General features: G+C 37.8%; 1 protein-coding gene and 1 pseudogene across 1 annotated transcript in view; both read left to right on the top strand.

Annotated features, from left to right (window-relative positions):
* The first annotated feature begins 5540 nt into the window (after nt 1-5540).
* Nucleotides 5541-24807, top strand: part of LOC122660432 (salicylic acid-binding protein 2-like) — a 50261-nt gene continuing 30994 nt past the window's right edge. Inside the window, exon 1 of the mRNA XM_043855739.1 lies at nt 5541-5932. Within this exon, the coding sequence (XP_043711674.1) occupies nt 5579-5932 (354 nt within the window). The 5' untranslated portion in view covers nt 5541-5578. The remainder of the gene's footprint in view (nt 5933-24807) is intronic.
* LOC122660431 overlaps nt 5574-24807 on the top strand; it is a 59688-nt pseudogene continuing 40454 nt past the window's right edge.

Raw genomic sequence — 24807 nt, 5'->3', positions numbered from 1 at the left:
ACACTTTCTTCTCTCATCATTTTTTGGGTGAATAAAATTATATTTAAAAAAAAAAAAAACGTATCCAGTGTACAAGGCTCCCACCACTATGGGGTCTGGAAAGGGTCATAATGTATGTAATCTTACCTTTGCTTTCGCAGAGAAACGGTTTCCAAACTCAAACCCGTGACCACTTAGTCACAATTCTATTCAATGAAGCACAAAAGTAATACACTCGGAGTGGGAAAAAAAATTGGAGAAATAGGGGGTAGGGGGTAGGGGGTAGGGGGTAGGGGGTGGGGGAGGGGGAGGCTGCCCCATATAAACTATTGGGCCCACTTATTCCTCCCCGATCATATGTGGGCTCCTTAAATATAAATCATTAGACACTCTCTCCTGTCCACCCATTGGCTTGGCGTGAGAGATGCCAATACATACATGTAAATGGTGTATAAATCCCTCCCCCTTGATAGAATCAGGAAATTATGGTTTCAAACATTTTAACTTTAATGTACTATTTATTTTTTTCTTTCAATTCTTATATCAAAGCGGGCTAGCCAATTGAAAAAAACATTCACAAGTCCAAAGGGTCATTAACCAGAAGCCAATTGAGGAAAACATTCACAAGCCCAAAAGGTCATTATCCAGAAGGGTCCCTCTTAAACCTTAACGGACCAGTTTCACTCCACCCTTGGTGAAGGAAAAATCTCTTCATCCATCCCATCTAACCCTTGCATAGACTGAAAAAGAATATGCGGGACCATAAACAATAAAAGGGCGAGAGTTAGTGATGAACCTAAAATCTTAATCATAACATGACGCTTGGGTGAAGGAAAAATTAATACTTTCATAGGTTTGCGTATTTTCTCTTTTTAGATCGGCAATGAATTTTTACAAGCAATTATTGTTATATTTTGTATTACAATTGGCATAAAAAATAAGCATACTTGTCACTATTGGAAACTAGAAGGATATTTTCCCTCTTTTGGTGATACTCGACAACTAAAAGGATTTGGCACTAGCGGAGTTGCTGACAAGGCCTGGATCCATGTTCCACGTAGACATATCAAAGGGGAAGCCATTCTCTGAAGAGGGATATGGAAGGGTTAATCGAGTTTACATTGTATGCAAAAAGGATTTAACATTTAAGGAGGATTTCCAGCGTTGGATGATTGAGAATTATCCAGTTTAAGAAGTGATCGAGATAGAGGATGCTGATCACATGCCTATGTTTTTAAAGCCCAATGAACTGTATTGCTGTCTCTGGTCATTGCGAATAAATATAATTGATTTGTCTAGATATTAGGAGATTATCCTCTTCTTTTGATTTCATTTCATTTCAATGTACTCCACGGGCTATGAATGGTATTTCAGATGTTCTGGCCAGGAAGGCCTTGTCTATTCTGTGTATAACAGATTGGCCAAATTCCACTCCGTGGTTTCATGATCTTTGTAAATTTGAAACTTTAGGTTGTACACATACTATCCTTCAATGAATCTTCCTTCTACCAAAAAAAAGTGGCACCTTCCTCCTTGTGAACATTGCTTACATGCTTTCCCTTCCTTTTTATGAAGGGATTTTCTCATTGAGATATGTAACTTTACTCTTTGGTCCTTTTTTTTATTTTTAATGCAACAATTAATGTAGGTGTAAAAGAAGAATTTTTCAGAAAAAAAAAAAAAAAAAAAACGAAATTCATTGAATGTAGTTCCAATTGAAAATGACAAATTTACCTTCGTCGGAAAAACTATATTAAATGCATTTAAGAATAAGATAAAGGACAATTAAATGAAGGTGTCAAGTTCTAAACACAATTGTAGATGGGGGTATAAATGAATAGCTGAAACCCGTTTCCGTTTTCGTGTCTATATCCGTTTAGCACTATCCGAATCCGTCCGAAAGCTAAATGGATGTAGATACAGATAGGCTCTGGTTATCCAAAATACTATATTTACATGTAAACGGATAAAATATCCGATCCGTATCCGTTTTCGTATACGTTTAGCACTATCCGAATCCATCCGATAGCTAATCGAATGCGGATGCGGATATAACACTATCCAAGCCGAATTTGGTCAATTTACAACCCTAATTGTAGAGGTGTCATCCATCACTAACTAGACCACACAACATCCATCAGGCAAAGCAACTAGATGTCAAAATTAATTTTTTCAAAAAAAAATAAAATAAAAAAACTAACTAGAAAACAAATGAGTTCGAATGGAATCAGGGCTGCGTCCTCTAGTGGTCGGAATAGTTGTGAGAAGAAGATGGGTGTCAATCTTGTGCTCGACCAGAGAAACCCGAATGGAAGGGTAGTGACAAGAAGGTGGGGCAGGGGGTGGGGGCGGTGGGTTGCAACAACGGGTGGGGTAGTGGGGGCGGGTAGGGTTGCAACAAGGGGGAGGAGGAGGAAGAGGAAGAGGAGGAGGGTCAGTAGTTATCTTGCTACTTAAAGGAGGAAACGACATTTCTATCCTCTATAATTGGACTTATGAGCACATTCTCATTAAAGTTCTGGTAAAAATAACCAAAAATGATTTTTGGTCATAATTAGATTAATGGTTCTCGAGTCTTGATCCTATTATAAAATTTCAATTATTTTGATTAAATATAAATAGAAATCAGGTCCATAAATGATAGCAAACACTTGTAAAAGCATTTTAGGTCAAAAAATTAAACAAAATAAAATATGATACCAAAAAGACACTTGGTGATCATAAACTACTTTAAAATGATCAAAGAGTTTTTTTTTGTTTTTTTGTTTTTTGGAGACAGGAGGAGTATCCGACTTTAGGCCGCCTAAATCCCCCCTGGGCTCGTACATGACCCCCGCACCACGTACGAACCGGGAGCTTCTGGACCCTAGTGAGCCTTAGGCGGGTGGCCCCAAGAAATTATGCAGCGGCGAAGGTTTGATCACGAGACCTCGCTTCCTGAGGCGGAGTCTCATGTCCCTTCCAAGCCAACTGCGCTAACCCTTTGGGGTTAAATGATCAAAGAATTGACTTCTTGGTGTATCGCTCACATTCTTAATTGTAGATTGTCAAACTCACATCTCACTTTGGAGGTATCGCTACGTGAAGGCAATTTTTGTAGAGGACGCTTTGGCCTGTTATGATATGGTGTCCCTTCTGGATTTTCCAATTCTCTTCTGTTGGAAAATATTTTGCTTCAGGAATATTCCTGCTACAAGGCTGGTAGCCAAGGAAATGGAATAGTTTACCTCCCCTTTGGGTTCATAAATACCTTACTAGGTTTTAGTATTTTCTAAAATACCTTTTAAGATCTTATTTCCTTGGCTGCCAGCCTTGTAGCAGGAACATTCCAAAATTTCGTTCTCTTCTCTTTTCTTCCCTTCTCCTTGTTTACTTTCCAAGTGTGGACCTCATCACCCCAACCTTTTTCTACGGTTATCACTCTTTTTGGATGGATGCTGCTTATAGTAACCTCCCTAGAATTCATTTTAACCAAGAGCAAAAAAGCTTTATTCAAAAGGTGAGGAAATGAGGTGACTTGTGTGCGAGGGAAAAGGGACTCCACAAGAGAGGGTCTGTTGCTTGATGCAGTTGTTGACTTGTGTGTGAGGTAATGGATCGATTAATGTGACTTTCTCATTGTCATTCCAGTTTTTTGGTACATTCTCCATAGTGTTAACCATTTTCATCCAGTCAACGCTTTGAATCAAAGTCGACAAGATGCTTCGGATCGTCTTTAGTGTTACCGCTGAAATTTGTTTCGATAGCAAGGTCTACACATGGTAGAATAGAGTATAGACACTAAAGAGTAATAACTTGAGAGAATTTGTCTGTAAGAAGATTAAACGTAATGTATCTTGAGTTTTATCTTCCTATTCATAGAATAGACAGTGGAATAGTCCGATTCTTGGTTAGAGATCTTGGGAAGGAATGTGAATCCTAATAGAAGTAGTGAATGGTAGGAGATAAGCATAGAGACTTTTACTAAGAAAGGTTTCCCTGTAAAAGGTTTATTTTTCTTAAGAAGAATTTGATCCAGTAGAAATTTCTGCGTTATGGGAAGTTCGGACCTCAATGAATAATAGACATGGATGATTGATTGAAATTCTCCCTTGATTGATTGTATGGACAATTACAGAATATATAGTTGAGTAGTTTACAAAGATAGCCTTAGCTGTATTTGGTATGTACAATAGATACAATGGATTCTTAGCAATCTGCTGAGGTGGAGGATAGAACCAAATATTGGGTTCCCAAGTTTAGGAGGGAATCCAATATTTGATCAATATGTCCCCTCAAGTGGAAGGTTTCGAGCATCGAAGCTTTAACTTGTCATGCAAGAATTAGAACCGAGCTGTTGCTAGGGCCTTGGTGAGAATGTCTGCTAGTTGGTTCTTCGTGGAGATAAACTGGACCAGTAATTCACGGCTGGTGACACGATCCCGGACGAAATGGAAGTCAATTTCAATATGTTTCGTTCGGACGTGGAAGACGGGATTAGCCGAGAGGTATGTGGCTCCAATGTTGTCGCATCAAAGGATTGGTGGGTCAGTAAGAGAAATGCCAAGTTCGATGAACAAAGATTGGAGCCATATTAGTTCAGCCGCCGCATCTACCAGGGCCTTATATTCTGTCTCTGTAGAAGAGCGTGCAATAGTGCATTGTTTCCTTGATATCCATGAGATAAGATTATTCTCAAGAAAAATTGTGAATCCGTTGGTGGATTTCCTGTCATCGCCGCAACCAGTCCAATCAACATCACTAAAAGCTTGTAATCGGAGATTAGAGTGACGAACGATCAAAAGACCGTGGGATTGGATGCCCTTGAGATAGCGAGTCAAGGTGACAGAGAATAGGATGTAGTGGAGAAAGAAAAGAAAGTGGGTGGGAGAGAGGACAGTATTAGGAGGAGAAAGAAAAGAAAGTGGGTGGGAGAGAGGGTTGTATTAGGAAGAAAGTGGGTGGAAGAGATTATGATTTAGGAGGAAAAAGAAAGTCGGTGGGAGAGAGGAAAAATGTGGCTCTTAATACCATAATGGACATGGATGATTGATTGCATGAACAATTACAGAATATATAGGCAAGTAGTTTACAAAGATAGCCTTAACTTTATTTGGTATGTACACTAGATACAATGGATTCTTAGCAATCTGCAAAGGTGGAGGATATAATCAAATATTGGGTTCCCAAGTTTAGGAGGGAATCTAATATTTGGTCAATAATGAATCATGACGATGGTTTGTGGTTTGATTTTGTTTGATTTTCTCTGCCACATGTCATCCACCCATTGGTGGGCGATTTTGATGCATTATCACTAGGAATTATGTGCTCCAAACAATCTTATGGATGAAATTTTGCCGCTACACTTGTAGCAGTAATGTTTTTGCTACAAGGTTGGCATCCAAAGAAATGAGATCTTAAAGGGTATTTTAGAAAATACTAAAACCAAGGAGGGTATTTATGAACCCAAAGGGGAAGTTAATTATTCCATTTCCTTGGCTGCTAGCCTTGTAGCAGTAGCAGCAAAATTTTTTCCCAATCTTTTGTAATTATATATAACAACATCATATAATCCCCCACACGCACACAGAAAACGGGCGAGAGAGAGAGAGAGAGAGAGATGGTGAATTTTGTTTTAGTACATGGTTCATGCCATGGAGCATGGTGTTGGTACAAGGTTAAGCCGGTGCTGGAGAGTGCAGGACATCGAGTGACGGCAATCGACCTTGCGGCTTCCGGGATGAACATGGCTAAAATAGAAGAAGTCCATACCTTCTCCGACTACACAAAGCCATTGATAGAGTTGATGGAGTCACTTCCTCCAGGAGAGAAGGTAACCCTAGTAGGACACAGCTTTGGTGGCTACAATTTGGCTCTTGCCATGGACAAGTTTCCTCATAAGATATCTGTAGCCGTCTTTCTCACAGCTCACATGCCTGATTGGACACATTCTCCTTCCTATGTCTTGGATGAGGTAACCTCTCTCTCTCTCTCCTTTCTGTGTGTGTTGGTACAAACCAAGCAGCAATGGCCTTGCCCATCTCCGATGGTAAATGTATCCTTGGCATCCTTCTGGTTGAGCAGACAAGCAATGAATGGATTAGAATCCCTGGTGTCTAATTGCTCTGGCCGTACGTGGTTTCTTGAGCATATCCTTCAGTTGCTTCTTGATTGACTACGATCGACCAAATTATTGAATACTTCTTTTTTTATTTTTTTTGATAATTGAGACTGTATTGATTCAATGTTAAATTTTTAATTATTATTATTAGGGCAAATTTCACGTATATCCCCTCTAAGTATTCAATATGTCACAAACTTGCCAAACTTAGACAAAATATCCCAGACACCCCCTATTTTTTTATTTTATATAGACTTAGTCCACTCCGTTAGGTCTTAGCAGTTAAGTGCCTGTTAACTCCCCATAATATCCTTTAGGGTAAAACCCCAAATACAAACCCCATTCTCTCTCTCTTCATCGTTTTCACTAGGCTGAAAGGGTAAGAAACAAGAACAGGGAACTTCTCCACCTGCAATCGAAATTTCTTTCCTGCTGAAGGGTAAGAACAGGGAACCCTAATCCTAGATTTTGGAATGGGATCAGCTAATCCAGATCGGGCTATTCCGTCCCCGTTTTTACTACCCAGCTGCTCAGATGTTTAATTAGCATTTAAAACTTGGGTGGATCCTGGTATGAGACCTTCATCACAGGAAAAAAGCACAAGTATATCAAATTGCCTGTCAACACCCACAAGCTCTGCTAGATCCTGGTTTGAGTTTCACTTTTTTAATTACCACGGCGTAAGCTCGAATGTCTGTAGAATTGCATTTCATGAGCTCTTCTCTGGTTTTGGATGTTAAAGGATTCCCTCTCCATAAAGCATAAGGTTCCCTTTCAATCCATTTGCTGCTCTCATTGGCTTCTCTCAGTTCCTCTGACAGAAGTTTCCATGGCTTTATATTAATTTATGGCTTGCACCAACATAACAACAAAAATATCAAATATTAATCAAAGGATTAGCAGAGAGAGAGAGAGAGGAACGTCCTCTTTAGCCTTTGAGGGAAAGGAACGATGGCCATTAGCCGGAAAACTATTAAAAGAAGAAGAAGAAGAAGGAGAAATTGGAGAAAACAGAGGAAGGGGCCCTTTTGGAGTTCAACTGACAGAATCCAAAAGAATTCGATAAACAAAACTACATGCCCAGGGTTTCAGCTCTGCTCTCATCTACCAGTCGCAATCCCTGTTCTCTCCACCTACCAGTTCTTCAGTTCCTATACTTTTTTCCGATCAAAAATCAAAACCAAAATTAGAACTCCAGCAGTAGATCCAAGCTTCCAAAATCACCAAAACCCTCACCAGAAAAACCAAACTCACAAAGTACCCAAAGAGGAAAAACCCTACGAACACCAAAAAGTAAAGAACCACCACTAATCTCCCTTGAAATTGTTTACCCAAATTGGAATGTAGGGTATTCATCCTTTAGGGTCTGCAAATAAAGCTGACTCGAATCAGATCGAAGGGATGTAACCTCTCCAACATTGGATCAAAGAGGTATTTTAGAAGGGATGGAGGAGAGCTAGGTTAGAAGATGGAAATGGGTTTCGGCGGTGGTGGTGGTGCTGGCAGTGGAAGAGGATCGGCGGCGGCGGCAGTGATGACGATGATGTTGGTGCTGGCGGAAGAAGAAGAACAAACGCAGAGAGGAAGAAGAGGAAATGGGGCTTCGGGGTTGAAGATATCTAAATGGGTAAAATGGATATTTTAACTTTGAGTGCTAACTGTGCTTAACGTCAAGGGGAAGATTGCCATTTTGATTAAGTTTGGCAAATCCGTGATATATTGAATACTTAGAGGGGGTGTCCGTGAAATTTACCCTTATTAATATTATGGGATAAAGAACGCTAATGATTGGCACACCACTTGAAAAGGTGAAAAGGACCAAGGATGCCATAGTCATCTCGTGCGCGGTTGTACATGCCTGACCACAAGTACTCACCGAGTTGCACAACCAGTTAGTGTTCTTTTTCCCTATTGTTATTATTATTATTATTATTATTATTATTATTATTATTATTATTAAGGAAACTTACATCTACCACCCTTGTGTTTTTAAACAATTACATCTATCATCTCTTGAATTTTAAAAATTACATCTATACTCTTAAGTGCTAAGTATGTTAGTTTTATTTTGTTTAGACATTTTGCCCTTTCTTATTTGTTATTAAGCAAATTAATGTTTACCACTCCTGCGGTTTCAAACAATTACGTCTACCACCCTTGATTTTTTTTTTTTTTTAAAATTCATCAAATAAAAAAGATGTTTTTACGAATTTACCCCCATTTGTTTGAAACACCATTGTCTCAAAAGGAAAGTCGCCCATACATCCTCTGCAAAATCAAGCGTAGCACTTCCACTGGAGCATGTAATAGGTGATCACAAAATGGAAGGTCGTCTGCTCCCAAACCCTTGTCGCTCCAGATAATAGGGTATGCAATGGTAACAAAGTTGGATGGGATGAGTTTATTAATAACAAATAAGAAAGGGCAAAATTGTCTTTTCAAAATAAAACTAATAGAATTAGCACTCAAGGGTATGTACATAATTTTTAAAACTCCAAAGGTGATAGATGTAATTGTTTGAAAACACAAGGGTGGTAGACGTAAATTTTCCTTATGTAAAAGCACCTTCATTAAAGATATTATGGGCATTTAGTTAATATTTGGGCGATGAACATCATCACTTAACTGTTCTCATCTAACGGTAGAGGTGTGTTTATAAGAATCTTTCAAAATACATAAAAGGTTTATGAAATAGATGAAACTCCAGAGATAGTAGACGTAATTATTTAAAATCACTGGGATGATAAACGTAAATTTCTCTTATTATTATTATTATTTCATAGGGTTATTTAATGGTTAGACTTGAAAATTTCAAATTAAACTTAGAAGCAAATATATACGGACACTCTTTTAATATGCTATTATTATTTTTCATCAAATTGACAACAGTATCTTGGGAGACTCTCAGCAAAGTTTTGGTTAACTACTCAACTTTCTTCTGATCTGGACCCTTTGATGCCAAAAAATATTATAGTATTTGGCCCCAAGTGCTTGGCCTCCTACCTCTATCAACTCTCCTCTTCACAGGTACCTCATTATCTCTCAACAAAAATGTGATTAGTTTTACACTTTTATCTATAAACAAAATATATATAGCATTTATTGACATCTTGCTTTCCACAACATTCATTTATTCTCATAACTCATCCACAATATTCATGCCTCTTGAACACGTAAAACGAATTTCTTCACATATTTGCATATTAACAATGAGTTTAATACAATAGGATTTTCTTATCCTAATATTAATGTTTTTTTCCCCTTTTAGTGTATATATGATTTTTTTCGATACGGTATAAATATTAACATTTTACTTGTGTATTCGAAATATGTGTATGACAATGACACTTTTTGATAATGACATAATGATACTTCATTTTCAAATTATTTTTGACCCTTTATTTAAAGAACTTTTGATAATAAAACAAGGAACAATTTAAATGTGTAAAGTTTTAAATACACCTATAGAGGTGTCATTTAGACATTCCTTAAGGCCTTGTTTGTTTAGAGGAAAAGGTGGGGTAAGATTGTTGGGAAGCTAGGACCCACGTGTAGGTGGAGTTTTGTTGGGGTAGAAACGTTGAGGGAAAAATTGAGATAAAGTTATTTTTTCCATGAATAGTAACCAAAGTCCCACCAAATTTGGATAGTAAATGGGTGGGATTTCGAAGTGTCACATCAACAAACAAAGCATTAAATGATATCGTTGAGCTTTTGTAATTTCATCACTCCTAATTAACCAAACAAGATTGGGATGGGATTTTGAAGTGCCATGTTAGCATTTTCCCACCCCAATTCTCCCACCCCACCTAGGTGCCCTCTAAACAAATGGGGTCTAATGTAAATATTGGCATTTCACATGTGTATTCAAAATATATGCATAACAATGACATCTTTTGATCATGACATAGTGATACGTCACTTTTAAATTATTTTTGACCCCTTATTTACAGAACTTTTGATAATAAAACAAGGGGCAATTTAAAGGTGTCAAGTTTTAAATACACTTTAATAGAAAAAAAAGTTTTATATACACCTATAAAGGTGTCATTCAGACATTCCCTAATATAACTTTAGTTTGTTATAAAAGACTCAATTAGTAAAAAGTAAAAAAAATTTATGCATGGCCATGTTTATGCACAACCATTGTGCATTTAGCCATTGGATGGGGGGGGGGGGGGTGGGGGGGAAGAGAGGGGATGTGCTATTACACTTCTACCCACATCGAACTGTTTAAAGGCAAGGTTGTGTCATAAAAACTGGGTCCTTAATACAAATATGATATTATTTAACATTTTTTTTTTGTTGAACATAGAATAAAAAGATGGATATATACAATAGACCCATTTATGACCAATATATTTAGAAATCGAGTTGGTTTTATAGTTTAGGAGAGGGTTCTCTAACCTAGTGGCGTAGAGGAGCACACCAATAAGGTGCGACGAAATGACATCTTACATTAGAGGGTAGCAAGGTCATTTCTACGAGGAGGAGAGGAATAGGCACAAAGGTGCTAGTGTATCCTTCCCCCAAGGGTCAAAGAATCTTTTCCCTTATAATTTTTTATAATTTATTGTTGGGTGCCATGTGAAAGCAATCGATCCCACATCCGATGTAAGTAGCCCGATGTGAAGACTGATAAAGACTTGGCCACCCTCTTCTTATTCACTAGCTTTTGAGGGTGAGTTCTATTCAAGTCCCAACAAGTTATATTAAAGCTAGGGCGAGCCAACTTCGGTGTGCTTCCAATGAAAGAGAAAACGTTTGGAGGAAGATCTCAGTTCTCATGTATACTAAATTTTTTTTGATGGTCCCATGTATGCTAATTTACTACTATTTATCTTTCTCTTTTAGCCCTAGAACAATATAAAACTAGGATAAACATGGGCAGGAAGAGTTGTTCTCTTTATTTCCTTTCTCTTTTTCTTTTTGTTTGCTTGGGCACTTGTGGTATGCTGCTCTTGCGCCCAGATGTAGTGGCAGGCAAAATGACCACTGTGCCCCCATGGAAATGTGGACCTTCCTAGGGGTACGATGGTCATTTCACCCCGCCCCTATGTCTTGGAGCAGGGGCAGCCTATTGCATGCACACGCGCCCATGTAGCGTTCTCTTTCTCCTGCTATTATTATTATTATTAGGGTAAATTTCATGGACACCCCCTCTAAGTATTCAATATGTCACGGACACCCCAAACTTTGCAAAAATATCAAAGACTGCCCTTATTTTATGATTATATTTCAACTTAGTCCACTCCGTTAGGCTTTTGCAGTTAAGTTGCTGTTAGATTTTTTATAATGGCCAAATTACCCTTAAGAAGGGACAAACTTACCATAATACCCTTAAGGGTAAAACCCCCAATTTACCCAACAACAAACTGTACATTCATCGTTTTCTCTTCTTTAATCAAAATCTCAAACAGCCAAACCCAAACCAAGTTTTTCACTCAATTGACTCTACAGAGCAAAAGGAAACACAGAATGAAAAGCCACTTTCAGATTTGGGTTTTTTTTCTTCCTTTCTTTCTTCTGTAAATCTAGTTTCTCTGTTCTGTGTTAGAATTTAGGATTTCGAAATGGAGGACGAAACCGGAGCCATGGAGGTGAGAGGGGTTCCAACTCACGGTGGGAGTTATGTGCAGTACAACCTACTGGGTACCTTCTTCCTCTTCGAGGTATCCGCCAAGTACATCCCTCCCGTACATCCCGTTGGCCGTGGTGCTTACGGCATGGTTTGGTAATTTCCCTTTCTTTCTTTCTTCTGCTGTTTCTTTTGGCAGGATGCTTCACTTTTCGCAAATGATTCCCTCTATTGATTTGTTCGTGGAGAGATACCGTGGAAGGAAATCTCTGCCGCTTCTCTCGTGTGTCATTCTCTCTTCGGCGTCCTCGCTCTTATCGTTCTTCTTGGATCCTCTTTAATGGCGTAACACCAGCGCTTTACTGCTCAGATTCCGAACTTGCACAGTATAATTGACTGGAGAAGCCCTAGCCTATGGTCAATCTCCTTCTGTAAGCCCTCTTGTATTGTTCTCCCTGGCTCTAACCTCTTCTTAACTTTCTTTGCATCTTTTTAGCCATTCGATTTCTAATTTTGGATTTTAGGATTCAGATTTAGTTAGAAAATTTAAACATCAACAAAATGTTTCAGTTGAAAATATGCATTCAGTTTGCTTCAATATGAGGAGAGTCTTCTTTCTTTTTCTTTATAATTCAAAGTACCTTGGTTGGTCTAGCTGTAGTAGAATATGTAATATTATAATTCTCGATTGAATCTTTGCCCTATACAATGAATCACTACAATACTATAAAATACAATGACATATCGTTCACCGTCGAGTCATTAGTTGCGGCAGAACTTGATGAAGCCATTGCAACGTTTTGATGAGAAGATTATCAAAACAAAAAGAGAAGGACTTCTTCCCTCAATCCTTTTATATGCAATTCTTTCCATGGGTAAAGAATTGTTTGTGCGTAGATGAGGGGAGGGACCTTCTCCTCCTTAAATAGTCATAATCTGTCAATCTCCCATAAAGATTTGACAGTTAGACTAGAGGATTAATGGTCCCATAATGAAGCCTAGTAATGGAACATAAAGGATCAAGTTTAATGGAACCCATAATGGGAACCATTGAATGGGGATGGAGTTGGTCAATTGGCCAATCAAAAATTTCCTACAATCTCCCACTTAGACCATATGACCAAACTTATAATCTCCCAATTCATAATAATAATACTTGGATCCCATCAAAATATCCCATACAAAGCTTACACAACATAATACCTTGAATGAATAGTCTTATCAATGCGAATCATGGCGGTTATATGTCATTTATATCGGCATATTTCCTTCCATAATCACAACACCAATAAATCCATCCAAGCAGGTCCTTAAGTAGGGAAACAAATAATAAACGATCCAAAAGAAAAAAAACTATAATATCTCACTCATATCGTAATAAATGTATACACAAAGATAGAGATGAGAAATGTTCAGGAATATCCATAAATATGATCATATTAAATAATAGAAGGTGTCTATAACGAAATGTAACCAATACATCAAACTCTAGTAAGACCCATATCAGATACAAGATCTACAAAGAGCTTAGGAGCCAATGCCTTGGTCAACGGATCTGCAATCATCAGACTTATTTTTTTATGAGATACAGATACCTTTTGTTCTTGAACAGCTTCCTTCACAAAGTTGTACATCACTCCAATATGCTTAGCTCTGCTAGAATGCTTGTCATTCTTGGAGTAGTACATAGCGGCGACGTTGTCACAGTAAAGTCTTAGCGGCTTCATGATTGAGTCGACAATCCGAAGCCCTGAGATATAATTCCGCAACCAAATCACCATTGATGTGGCATCAAAGCATGCCACGAATTTCGCTTCCATGGTGGAAGTGAAGACACAAGTCTGTTTCTTGGACTTCCAAGAAATTGCCCCACCAGCTAATAGAAAGACATAACTAGACGTAGACTTCCTATTGTCGAGGCAACTAGCAAAATCAGAGTCCGAATAACCAATCACTTCCAACTGATCAGTTGCTCTGTAAGTAAGAATGTAATCTTTCGTTCTTTGTAAATAACGCATCACCTTCTTGGCAGCAACCCAATGATCCATACCAGGATTACTGACGTATCTGCCTAACATCCCAGCTGCATAGCTAATATCTGGACGAGTACAAGTCATGGCATACATAAGACTTCCCACAGCTGAAGAATAGGGAATGTCTTTCATTCGTTCTCGCTCCAGATCATTTTGCGGACACTGGTTCAAACTAAACTTATCACCCTTAATCACGGGAGCAGCACTGGGTCAGCAAATTTTCATACCATATCTCTCAAGAATTTTATCAATGTAGGTTCTTTGTGATAGCCTAAGTAGTCGACGAGATCTATCTCGAAATATCTCTATGCCGATAACGTAAGATGCTAAACCCATATCCTTCATTTCAAAATTCTTAGAGAGAAATGTTTTTATATCCTTTAATAAACCAAGATCATTGCTGGCAAGCAAAATATCATCTACATACATGACCAGAAATATAAACTTGCTCCCACTGACTTTCAGATATATACACTTGTCAAAAGTGTTTTCTACAAATCCGAAAGACACGATGATGTGGTTGAACTTTAAATACCACTGTCTAGAAGCTTGTTTAAGTCTATAGATTGATTTCTTTAATTTGCATACTAGACTTTCCTTTCCTTGAATCCTAAACCCTTCTGGTTGATTCATGCAAACTTCTTCCTCTAAATCCCCGTTCAAGAATGCCGTCTTCACATCTATCTGGTGAAGCTCCAGGTCATAATGAGTCACTAATGCTAAAATGATCCTAAGTGAGTCCTTCTTAGAAACAGGAGAGAAGATCTCATGGTAATCAATGCCTTCCTTCTTATTGAAACCCTTCGCGACTAATCTGGCTTTATGTCGTTCAACTTTACCCTTTGAGTCACGCTTGGTCTTAAATACCCACTTACAACCAATCGCTTTAGACCCTGAAGGTAGTTCAACAAGCTCCCAGATATCATTGTCGCTCATGGACTTCATCTCATCTTTCATGCCATCTACCCATTTACTAAAATCATTGTCATTCATAGCCTGTGAAAAACTTAAAGGGTCATCCTTGATTCCTATATCAAACTCAGACTCCTGAAAACATACTATGTAGTCATCCGAAATGGCAGATCTCCTCACTCTCTGAGGTCTACCCTGTACTTTCGACTGAGGTGGAGGTAAATCCATAGTGTTCTCAGTGACAACATCTTCATGGAGTGGTACATCCTCTGTAATTTGTTGTTCCATAGGATCATCATTAATGATGACTTATGGAAGAATAATACTATCATGATGTACAGGAGCTGGAAGTGTAACCCGGAGCTCCTCAAATATCACATTACGTAGTTTATCACTCCCACTAATGTCGCCATCCTCTAGGAATCTAGCAGTTGAAGTTTCCACAATCCTGGTACTATGATTAGGTGCATAAAATCTAAATCCCTTTGAACATTTGTAGTAACCAATAAAGTAACAACTAATGGTCCGAGGGTCGAGTTTTCTTTCATGTGGATTATACAATCTAGCTTCAGTTGGACAGCCCCATACATGTAAGTGTCTCAAACCAGGCTTCTTTCCCGTCTATAACTCATAAGGAGTTTTAGGAACTGACTTACTAGGAACCCGATTAGAGATATACATAGCTGTTTTCAAAGTTTCGCCCCACATAAACTAAGACAGCAATGAGTTGTTTATCATACTACGAATCATATCCTTAAGGGTACGATTACTTCTTTCTGCAACTCCATTCTGTTTAGGTGTACCAGGAAGTGTATATTGGGGAGTAATCCCCTTCGATTTGAGGAAGAGGGCAAATGGTCATTCAACTTGCCCTAGGTCTATATGTCTACCGTAATACTCACCCCCTCTATCAGATCTCACGGTCTTGATCTTTCTGTCCAACTTGTTTTCGACTTCAGCACAAAATGTCTCGAAGACATTTTTGCTTTCAGACTTTTCCTTCAACAAGTAGACGTAACAATATCGTGAGTAATCATCAATAAAGGTGATGAAATACGTCTCACCAGTAATGCAGGGGTCAAATGGTCCACAAATATCTGTGTGAATTAATTCTAACAGTGCATCACTTCTTATGGCAACAACTTTATTTGTCCTAGATTGTTTATCTTTTATGCAATCTATACAAATTCCGAAATCAGTGAAGTCTAAATTAGGCAATACACCTTCCTTCACTAATCTCTCCATCCTAGGTCTGGAGATATGACCTAGACGTTTGTGCCACAAGGTTGAGGAAACATTATTGTTGGACTTACGTTTAGTTCCAACATTCACATGCAGGGTAAGCAAAGAGCTTTCATAATCGGAGTCCAAATTAAATCTATAAAGACCATCGCATAAATATCCAGTAAATACTAGATTATTATCTTTATAAAATTTTAAAATATTATTTTCAAATATAAAGTCAAAACCCCCAACATCAAGTTTAGACAAAGAAACAAGATTTCTAGAAATAGAGGGGACATAAAGGGTGTCCGATAAGTCGAGCTGGTATCCGGTATCTATAATGAGTCTGTAAGTGTCGATCGCTCAAACTTCAGACTCCATCCGGTTTTCCATGTAGACGACACTCTCACTGAAGGAGAATATGTAATATTATAATTCTCGATTGAATCTTTGCCCTATACAATAAATCACTACAATACTATAAAATACAATGACATACCGTTCATCGTCGAATCATTAGTTGCGGCGGAACTTGATGAAGCCATTGCAACATTTTGATGAGAAGAATATTAAAACAAAAAGAGAAGGACTTCTTCCCTCAATCCTTCTATATGTAATTCTTTCAATGGGTAAAGAATTGTTTGTGCGTAGATGAGGAGAGGGACCTTCTCCTCCTTAAATAGTCATAATCTGTCAATCTCCCATAAAGATTTGACAGTTAGACTAGAGGATTAATACTCCCATAATAAAGCCTAGTAATGGAACATAAAAGATCAAGTTTAATGGAACCCATAACAGGAACCATTGAATGGGGATGGAGTTGGTCAATTGGCCAATCAAAAATTTCCTACACTAGCATTTCAAACTTCAGTAGTTAGAGCTTGATTTCAGTAAGCATAGAAGCTTGTACGTCGCCGGAAAAAATATGGAAGAGGGTAAAATCCACATTTTAACTTTGGGTGGTAACCCTTCTTAACATCAGGGGGAAGGCTGCCATTTTGATCAAGTTTGGCAAGTCCGTGACATATTGAATACTTACAGGGGGTATCCGTGAAATTTGCCCTCAATATTATTGCATAAAGTTCCAATTGCACGTACTCTTTCCTCTTCGATCATTTTTTGGATCAATAAAATTATATGCAATGAAGCACAAAAGTAATACAGTCGGAGTAGGAGAAAGAAATGGAGAAATAGTTATGAACTTTTGGGCCCATTTATTCCTCCCTGATCATGTAAGCTCCTTAAATATGAATCATTAGACACTCCCTCCTGTCCACCCATTGGCTTGCCGTGAGAGATGCCATTACGTACATGTATGTAGATGGTGTATACATCCTTCCCGGCCCCCATGATAGAATCAGGAAATTATAGTTTCAAACATTTTACACTTTATTTATTTATTCTTCTAATTCTTCTATCGAAAGGGCTGGAGCCAATTGAGAAAAACGTTCACAAGCCCAATAACCAAAAGGGTTCCTCTTAACAGACCAGTTTCACTCCACCCTGTGAAGAGAAAAAAACCTCTTCATCCATCTCATCTAACCCTTGAATGGACTCAAAAAAGATATACCAGAACATGAACAATAAGGAATGGGAGTTAATGATAAACTCAAAATCAAAATCTTAACGTTACACCTGAGTGAGTGAAGGAAAACTTAATCCTTTTACATGTTTGCCTCTTTTCTCTTTTTAGATCGGCAATGAATTGGATTTTCACAAGCAATTATTGTTATCTTTTGTGTTACTATTGGCACCAAAAAAAATAAACATACTAGCTTGTCACTGTTAGCAACTAAAAGGATATTAAATCTCTCTCCTTTTGGTGGCACATGACAACTGAAAGGATTTGGCACTTGCGAAGATGTTGACAAGGCCTGGATCCCCATTCGACGAAGATCTATCAAAGGGGAAACCATTCTCTGAAGAGAGATATGGTACAGTTAATCGAGTTTACATTGTGTGCAAAAAGGATTTAATAATGAAGGAGGATTTCCAGCGTTGGATGATTGAAAATAATCCAGTTAAAGAGGTGATGGAGATAGAAGATGCTGATCATATGGCTATGCTGTCAAAGCCCAATGAAGTGTGTTGCTGTCTCTTGGACATTGCCAACAAATACACTTAATTAATTAGATGATTTGGTCTCACTATCCTTGTACGTAATTAGCACTAAGTGGCACCTTCTTCCTCATTGTGAACATTATTGGTGCACGCTTTTCGTTTATTTTCTTATTCACACATCTTAATGTATTAATAGATTTGTAATCTTATTTTTCTGTTTCTTGTTTTATTAATAAAAATTAGGGAAAGAAAACATTACCTGGGTGTCCGTAGTGCGGTGCCCTTACGCCCAGCCGCAGGGGCATGTGAAATGGTATAGCAAAAGATTAACATACAACAAACCCTATTGCATAGCCAACATTTTTACCCTTGTGAATATGGTTAGAAGTTGTTACAAAGCAAATAAGAAAAGGACAAAAAGGATGTCGATGTTGTCTATATAAGAGAGAATAATAAACATGAATTTAAGACTAAAAATTCAACATATGACTAATAAAAAAGGTGAAATTGTGAATTGTTTCTTTAAATCGTGTTGCAAGCATTATTTGAAGTTAGGAAAAGAAAATAACTGACCACCTTTATTCAATAATAACCCAACAGAGATAAAGATTGGATCTATATCACTACCGTACCCCTACTTTAAGGTATTACAGAGAAATTTTATATCTACTTTCACGTTTATCTTTAATGTGAACATGTATTATTGAATCAAACTACGACTTATAAAGATATTATATTTGAAAAAATGTAGCGGTGCCATTGATGGCACACATATTAATGTCATATTACCTAATGGAAAACAAATCTCTCATAAATGTAGAAATGGAATAATCACGCATAATGTGATGTGAAAAAAAGGATTCACTTCAAGACTCAATGGTTGGTCTGCCCCAAATCCTTGGGTGAGTGTTAAGTTACAACTTGGAAAGGTGTTAGGTACTTAACAACCGTTTGGCCGACGGTTGGTCTTCTTAAACCATACTACTTGATATACACTTGTTGATTATACGTATTATGCACGTAGCTAAACTAATTTTTGCAAAGTTTAACTTATCTTGATTGAAAATTTACGAGGCAAATTAGGACTAATGATAATCAATGTCTTAATCTTAATTACTAACTTTAAGTTAGATGATTAAGTACATTATGGACCCTATTTTGATTTAATTGATGGATTTTCCTAACTTAGAAATCCTAACTCTATGGTCGACAAGCTTAGGTCAATTGTACAAGATGATTAAAAATCTAAACTAGTTTTAACATGGTGAATGAAGGAACATTGTATGTGTGACTATAAAATTTAAAAATCCAAATAGCAAAATTTATTAAACTCCCCCTAGAAGACCCCAAAAGTACACACGCATGAAATCACATTTGGATATCACAAATGACTAAAATATGATTAGATAACATTCAAATAAGTTCTTATTACTTATTGGATATATTTACAAGGCTATAAACGTGAGATGGTAAAATTACCAAAACGCCCTTGTTAGGGCAAAAATGTAAATATGCATGTAAACTCTATGAAAAAAATATAATTTTATGCTTAAAACATGGTTATGAAGGTTAAAATATGCAAAGTGAGTGACAAGGGTCCTCTTGGAACCATAAGCAAAATTTGTTGCAAAATGACAAAGATACCCCCCTCGGGAGTAAAATGGTAAAAAAGCTAGTGCATGCACATTAAAATCATTGCAAACATGGAAAGCATTATTAAACATCGTAAAATGACCAAATATGTAAAGTTTTGAAGTTGGAAAATCATTTTGGACATGCGCTTGGCAAAAGAAAAAGACCTAAATGCCCTCAGAGGGCAAAAGTAACTTTTATGCATGGGAGTGACATGGAAAGAGCATGCATGTACATGAAAATTTTCTAAAACCATTTGAAATGACATGAAATGCATAAATATATATATATATATATATATATATATATATATATATATATATATATATATTTTCTGATTTTTGAAAATTTATCATTGTTTTAACATATTAATTTTATTCTAAAAAAAACGATAATGGTTCAACTCAACTCAACCATCTATGATTCAAATCGTTGAATGGATGAAAATGGTTTAACACCATGGAGAATGTACCCAAAAAATTGAATGGCAGTGAGAAAGCCACATTAATCGATCCATTACCTCACACACAAGTCAACAACTACATCATGCAACAGACCTCGCTTGTGGAGTCCCTTTTCCCTCGCACACAAGTCCCTTTCTTGAAAGTTGAGGAAATGAGGTGACGTGTGGATGATTGATTGGAATTCTCCCTTGATTGATTGATTTTATGGACAATTACAGAATATATCTGTATTTGGTATGGACATTAGATACAAAGGATTTTTAGTGATCTGGTGAAGTGGAGTACCCAATCAAAGTTAAGAGGGAATCTAATATTTGGTCAATAATGAATCATGATGATGGTTTGTGGTTTGATTTTGTTTGATCTTCTCTGTCATGTGTTGTCTACCCATTGGTGGGCGGTTTTGATGCATTATCACTAGGAATTATGTGCTCCAAACAATCTTATGGTTGAAATTTTGTTGCTTGAAATTTTGCTGCTACACTTGTAGCAGTAATGTTTCTGCTACAATGTTTGCAGCCAAAGAAATGGGATCATAAAGTGTATTTTAGAAAATATCAAAATTACGGAGGATATTTATGAACCCAAAGGAAAAATTAATTATTCCATTTCCTTGGCTGCTAGCCTTGTAGCAGGAGCAGCAAAAACTTTTCCCAATCTTTTGTAATTATATATGACAACATCATATAATCCCACACACACACACACACATAGAAAACGGGAGAGAGAGAGAGAGAAATGGTGCATTTTGTTCAATTTGGATCTTCTATTGTCAAGCTGTCCGGCAGGACCGTGCTACCCAGACACGGTGATGCACGCAATGTTTGTCTTATCCTAGCCCAAAAGCCTTGCCCAAGTGGAGATAAGGCGATCTTTGCACGCATCACCGTGTCTAGGCAGCACGATCCTATCGGGCAGCTCGACAATAGAAGATCTAGATCCCATTTTGTTCTAGTACATGGCTCATGCCATGGAGCATGGTGTTGGTACAAGGTTAAGCCGGTGCTGGAGAGTGCAGGACATCGAGTGACGGCAATCGACCTTGCCGCGTCAGGGATCAACATGGCTAAAATGGAAGAGGTCCGTACCTTCTCCGACTACACACAGCCATTGATAGACTTGATGGAGTCACTTCCTCCAGGAGAGAAGGTAACCCTAGTAGGACACAGCTTTGGTGGCATCAATTTGGCTCTTGCCATGGACAAGTTTCCTCAAAAGATATCTGTAGCCGTCTTTCTCACAGCTCACATGCCCGATTGTACACATTCACCTTCCTATGTCAGGGATGAGGTAATCTCTTTCTCTCTCTCTCTCTCTCTCTCCTTCCTGTGTGTGTTGGTACAAACCAAGCAGCGATGCCCTTGTCCATCTCCGATGGTAAATCCTGGGCATCCTTCGGGTTGAGGAGACAAGCAATAAATGGTTTACATCTTATAGCGAGATTCCCAAATTTATTTCTAAAATAAAATGAAACCAAGGAAATTTACATCTTGTAGCGAGATTCTCAAATTTATTGAATCAAAAACTCTAAGGTCATAGTTGGTATAATTTCTATTTCAATTTTGATTGATTTCATGAAAAAATCAACAAGTAGATTTTTGGTCAAGAAATTAACATCAATCTACAATAATTAAAGAATAAGAAATCCATTTGGTAGTACAAATGGAGAATAGATTCTCTATATATTTTTTGAGAGAAGGTGGTGGTGGTAGTGGTAGTAGTGATGGTGGGGCGGGGCCAGGGCTAGGGCCAGTAAGGGGATGGTGGTGCTAGCTGCCAACACCAGCGGTGAGGATGGTGGTGGCAGTGGCAGTGGGATGGTGATGGTTAGACCTTTAAGAGAAGAAAAAGGATGGTGTTTTATTTGAAAATACTATTTTGCCTATCAAATTAAGCTATGTGCTCATTAAATAGCAAAAGTAAAATCAACTGTGATTTCAAAATTGAAACATATAAAGTGATGTTAACAGTGCTCCATCAATCTCAACCGTTGAATTATTATAATTTAATCTGAAACGTACATTTTATTAAATACATTACCTGTTCTTTACCCATATAGCCGGTGAATTTTTCATCTCTTTCTTTTTTCTTTTTTTTGTGGGTCCCACGATCATTATCATCTTCTTCCTTCCTTCAGTCTTCTTCTTAGAAGGCGACGACGGACATCACCGCCCCATCCGTTCTTCTTCTTCCTCCCAAGTCCTAACGTCACACCTTTTGCAAGCTCACCCCACCCCTTGTTCTTCATCCCTTGGAACCCCGTCCCAACCCAGCGTACCGTCCACCCCCTGTTCTTCATCCCAATCTTCAAATAGGTTCGTAGGTGATCTGAGTTTCTTAAAATTTCCTTAAAATTTGAAGGGCAGCCCAGTATTCCAAACTTTTGAGGTCATAAAAAAAACTAAAAAGAACCACCTACATTCAAAGTGGGGGATACATCCAGACCCTACACTAAAACCCCCCGGTCCCTCATAAAAGAAGCCCAACTGAAGAAAAGAGAAGGGGGGGGGGGGATTGAAATATGAAAAAGGGTTTAAAGAGCTCACTTTTCTAACTTGTTTGCAATTCTCGCAAGAGGAGGAAGATTCAGATGTGAAATCACTGTTGTTTCTTACGTTTTCCAATAAAAAAATTTTCAATCGTTTTCTGAATCCCATATGTTTTGGCTTTTCTGGTTTAAAGGAGGAGATGAGTTTACATCACCTTCACCTAAAATTGACTAGAATTTCAAGGGCTTTTAAGGGATGACCTTTCTCTCCCCCTCTTCTGCATCATCGTCTCCTCTCCCTCGCTCCCTATTTTGGCATTTCGGGTTCTTCCTTCGTTGCTTTTTGCGAAGAAGAAGAAGAATAATGAAGGAAGAAGAAAATAATGATGACGACGGACCAAAAAAGGGGAAAGGTTTCGTATACGGTTACCTTTCCTTTTTTTTTGTTTTTTTGATAAAACTTTTCATCTCTTTCAAACACCCCCAAAGTAGCGGTTCAGATTGATGGAGCACTGCTAAGATTATAAAAGAATGGCAGCGCTTGAGACCTTTTGGCCTATTTCAGAATTTCGAATCCATTTTATTTCTATAAATAAGATGCAAAAATCAATTCAAACAATTTTAGAAATAGAAATCATACCAAATCAGGTCTAAAATCACATGGTATAGAAAGTATTCCCTTCGCCTTTCCTGATTCAAATTTCTAGTCTTCAATGCAATTTGACATTCTGGATTTGGATTGGTGTAGGTAGGGATGTAAATGGATAACTGAAATCCGAATCCGAATCTGCATCCGTGTCCGTTTAGGGGCATCCGTATTCGTTTAGAGATATCCGGGAAATAATCCGAATACTCCGATTAAAATCCGTCCGAAAAAAAATCCGAATACTTAATAATAAAAAATTAAGTAAATAATGATTTTGAAGGTTTTTGAAGATTCAATAGGTTCTAGAATATGATGAAAAGAGAATCATGATCTAAGAGATATGGATTGAGAGTGAATTGTATCCACTAGGGGGAGGAAGGTCAGGTTACACAAGGCAAAGATGTAAATGGATGATCGAAAATCCGAATTCGATCCGCATCCGAATCCGTGTAGAGGTATTCGAATTCGACTAGGGAATATCTGGCTCCGATCCGTATCCGATCCGAATCCGATCCATTTACATCCCTAGGTGTAGGCCATCTCATGTCCGACCGATCTACTAAAACCCCATCACGTCAATTGTCAGAAAAGTTATCTTTGGATATAATATATAGAGAGTTGATTCAACAAATCAACCATAGTCTGACCAGCAAATCCATCAATGCAAAATTTCTAATAATAATAATAATAATAAATTAAGGTTTATTATTATTATTATTATTACTACTACATTGGCCTGCTTCAAGCTTGGCCGTGGTCCTCCGCAAGGCCAGCGCTCCTCTGCAGCGGTTGTTTCTTTGCCTTCGGTGATGCTCTGTTTTTGCCTCGGCGGCTTGTCTATGATGAGATGAGATAGTTAGCTTAGGGTTTGTGGTTTCTTATCTAGAAATGACTTGACTGTCCTTCTCTTTAAGTTGGGCTTCTAAGCTATTGTGCGCTTTTGTATTTCTTGTGGGCTTTCTTTTCTAAGTTTTGCCCTTCGGGCTTTGGATTTTACAGGCTAAGCCTCCTCTTAGGTGGGCCTTGTAATTTGTTTGTAGTCTTGTGCCCTTGTACGTTCTCCCCCCTCTCCCTTTTTCTTTTACTTTGATAATGAATGAATTATTTATTCACCCAAAAAAAAAATTTAAACTTGAGACTTTCAAATTGAACTTTAGAAGCAAATATATACGAATACTCTTTCTAATCTGCTATTATGTTTCATCGAATTGACAACAGTTGCTTGGAAGACTCCCAGCAGAGTTTTGGTTAGATTCTCAATTTTCATCCTATTCGGACCCTGAGACGCCAAAAACTATTATGATATTTGGGCCCAAATGCTTGGCCTCCAACCTCTATCAACTCTCCTCTTCACAGGTAGCTCATTATCTCTCTCTTTCCCAACACACATGTGCACGCGCACACACAGACATATGCACATAGGCACACATGTGTAGGATTCTTTATTATTATTATTTTTTTGCCCTTTTAGTATATACGTATGGTTTTTTTCCAATAAGGGGTAAATATTGGCATTTCACATGTGTATTAGAAATATGTGCATGAAATAATACTTTTTGATAATGACATAATAATACGTTACTTTCAAATTATTTTTGACCCTTATCTTAAAGAACTTTTGATAATAAGACACCGGGGGGGAGTTTAAAGGTGTCAAGTTTTAAATACATCTATAAAGGTGTCATTTTGA

This window comes from Telopea speciosissima, chromosome 4 (assembly GCF_018873765.1).
Source record: "Telopea speciosissima isolate NSW1024214 ecotype Mountain lineage chromosome 4, Tspe_v1, whole genome shotgun sequence".
In the NCBI taxonomy this organism is placed as follows: Eukaryota; Viridiplantae; Streptophyta; class Magnoliopsida; order Proteales; family Proteaceae; genus Telopea; species Telopea speciosissima.
Note: the sequence above shows the minus strand (reverse complement) of the source record. Positions and strands in the feature narration are given on the sequence as shown.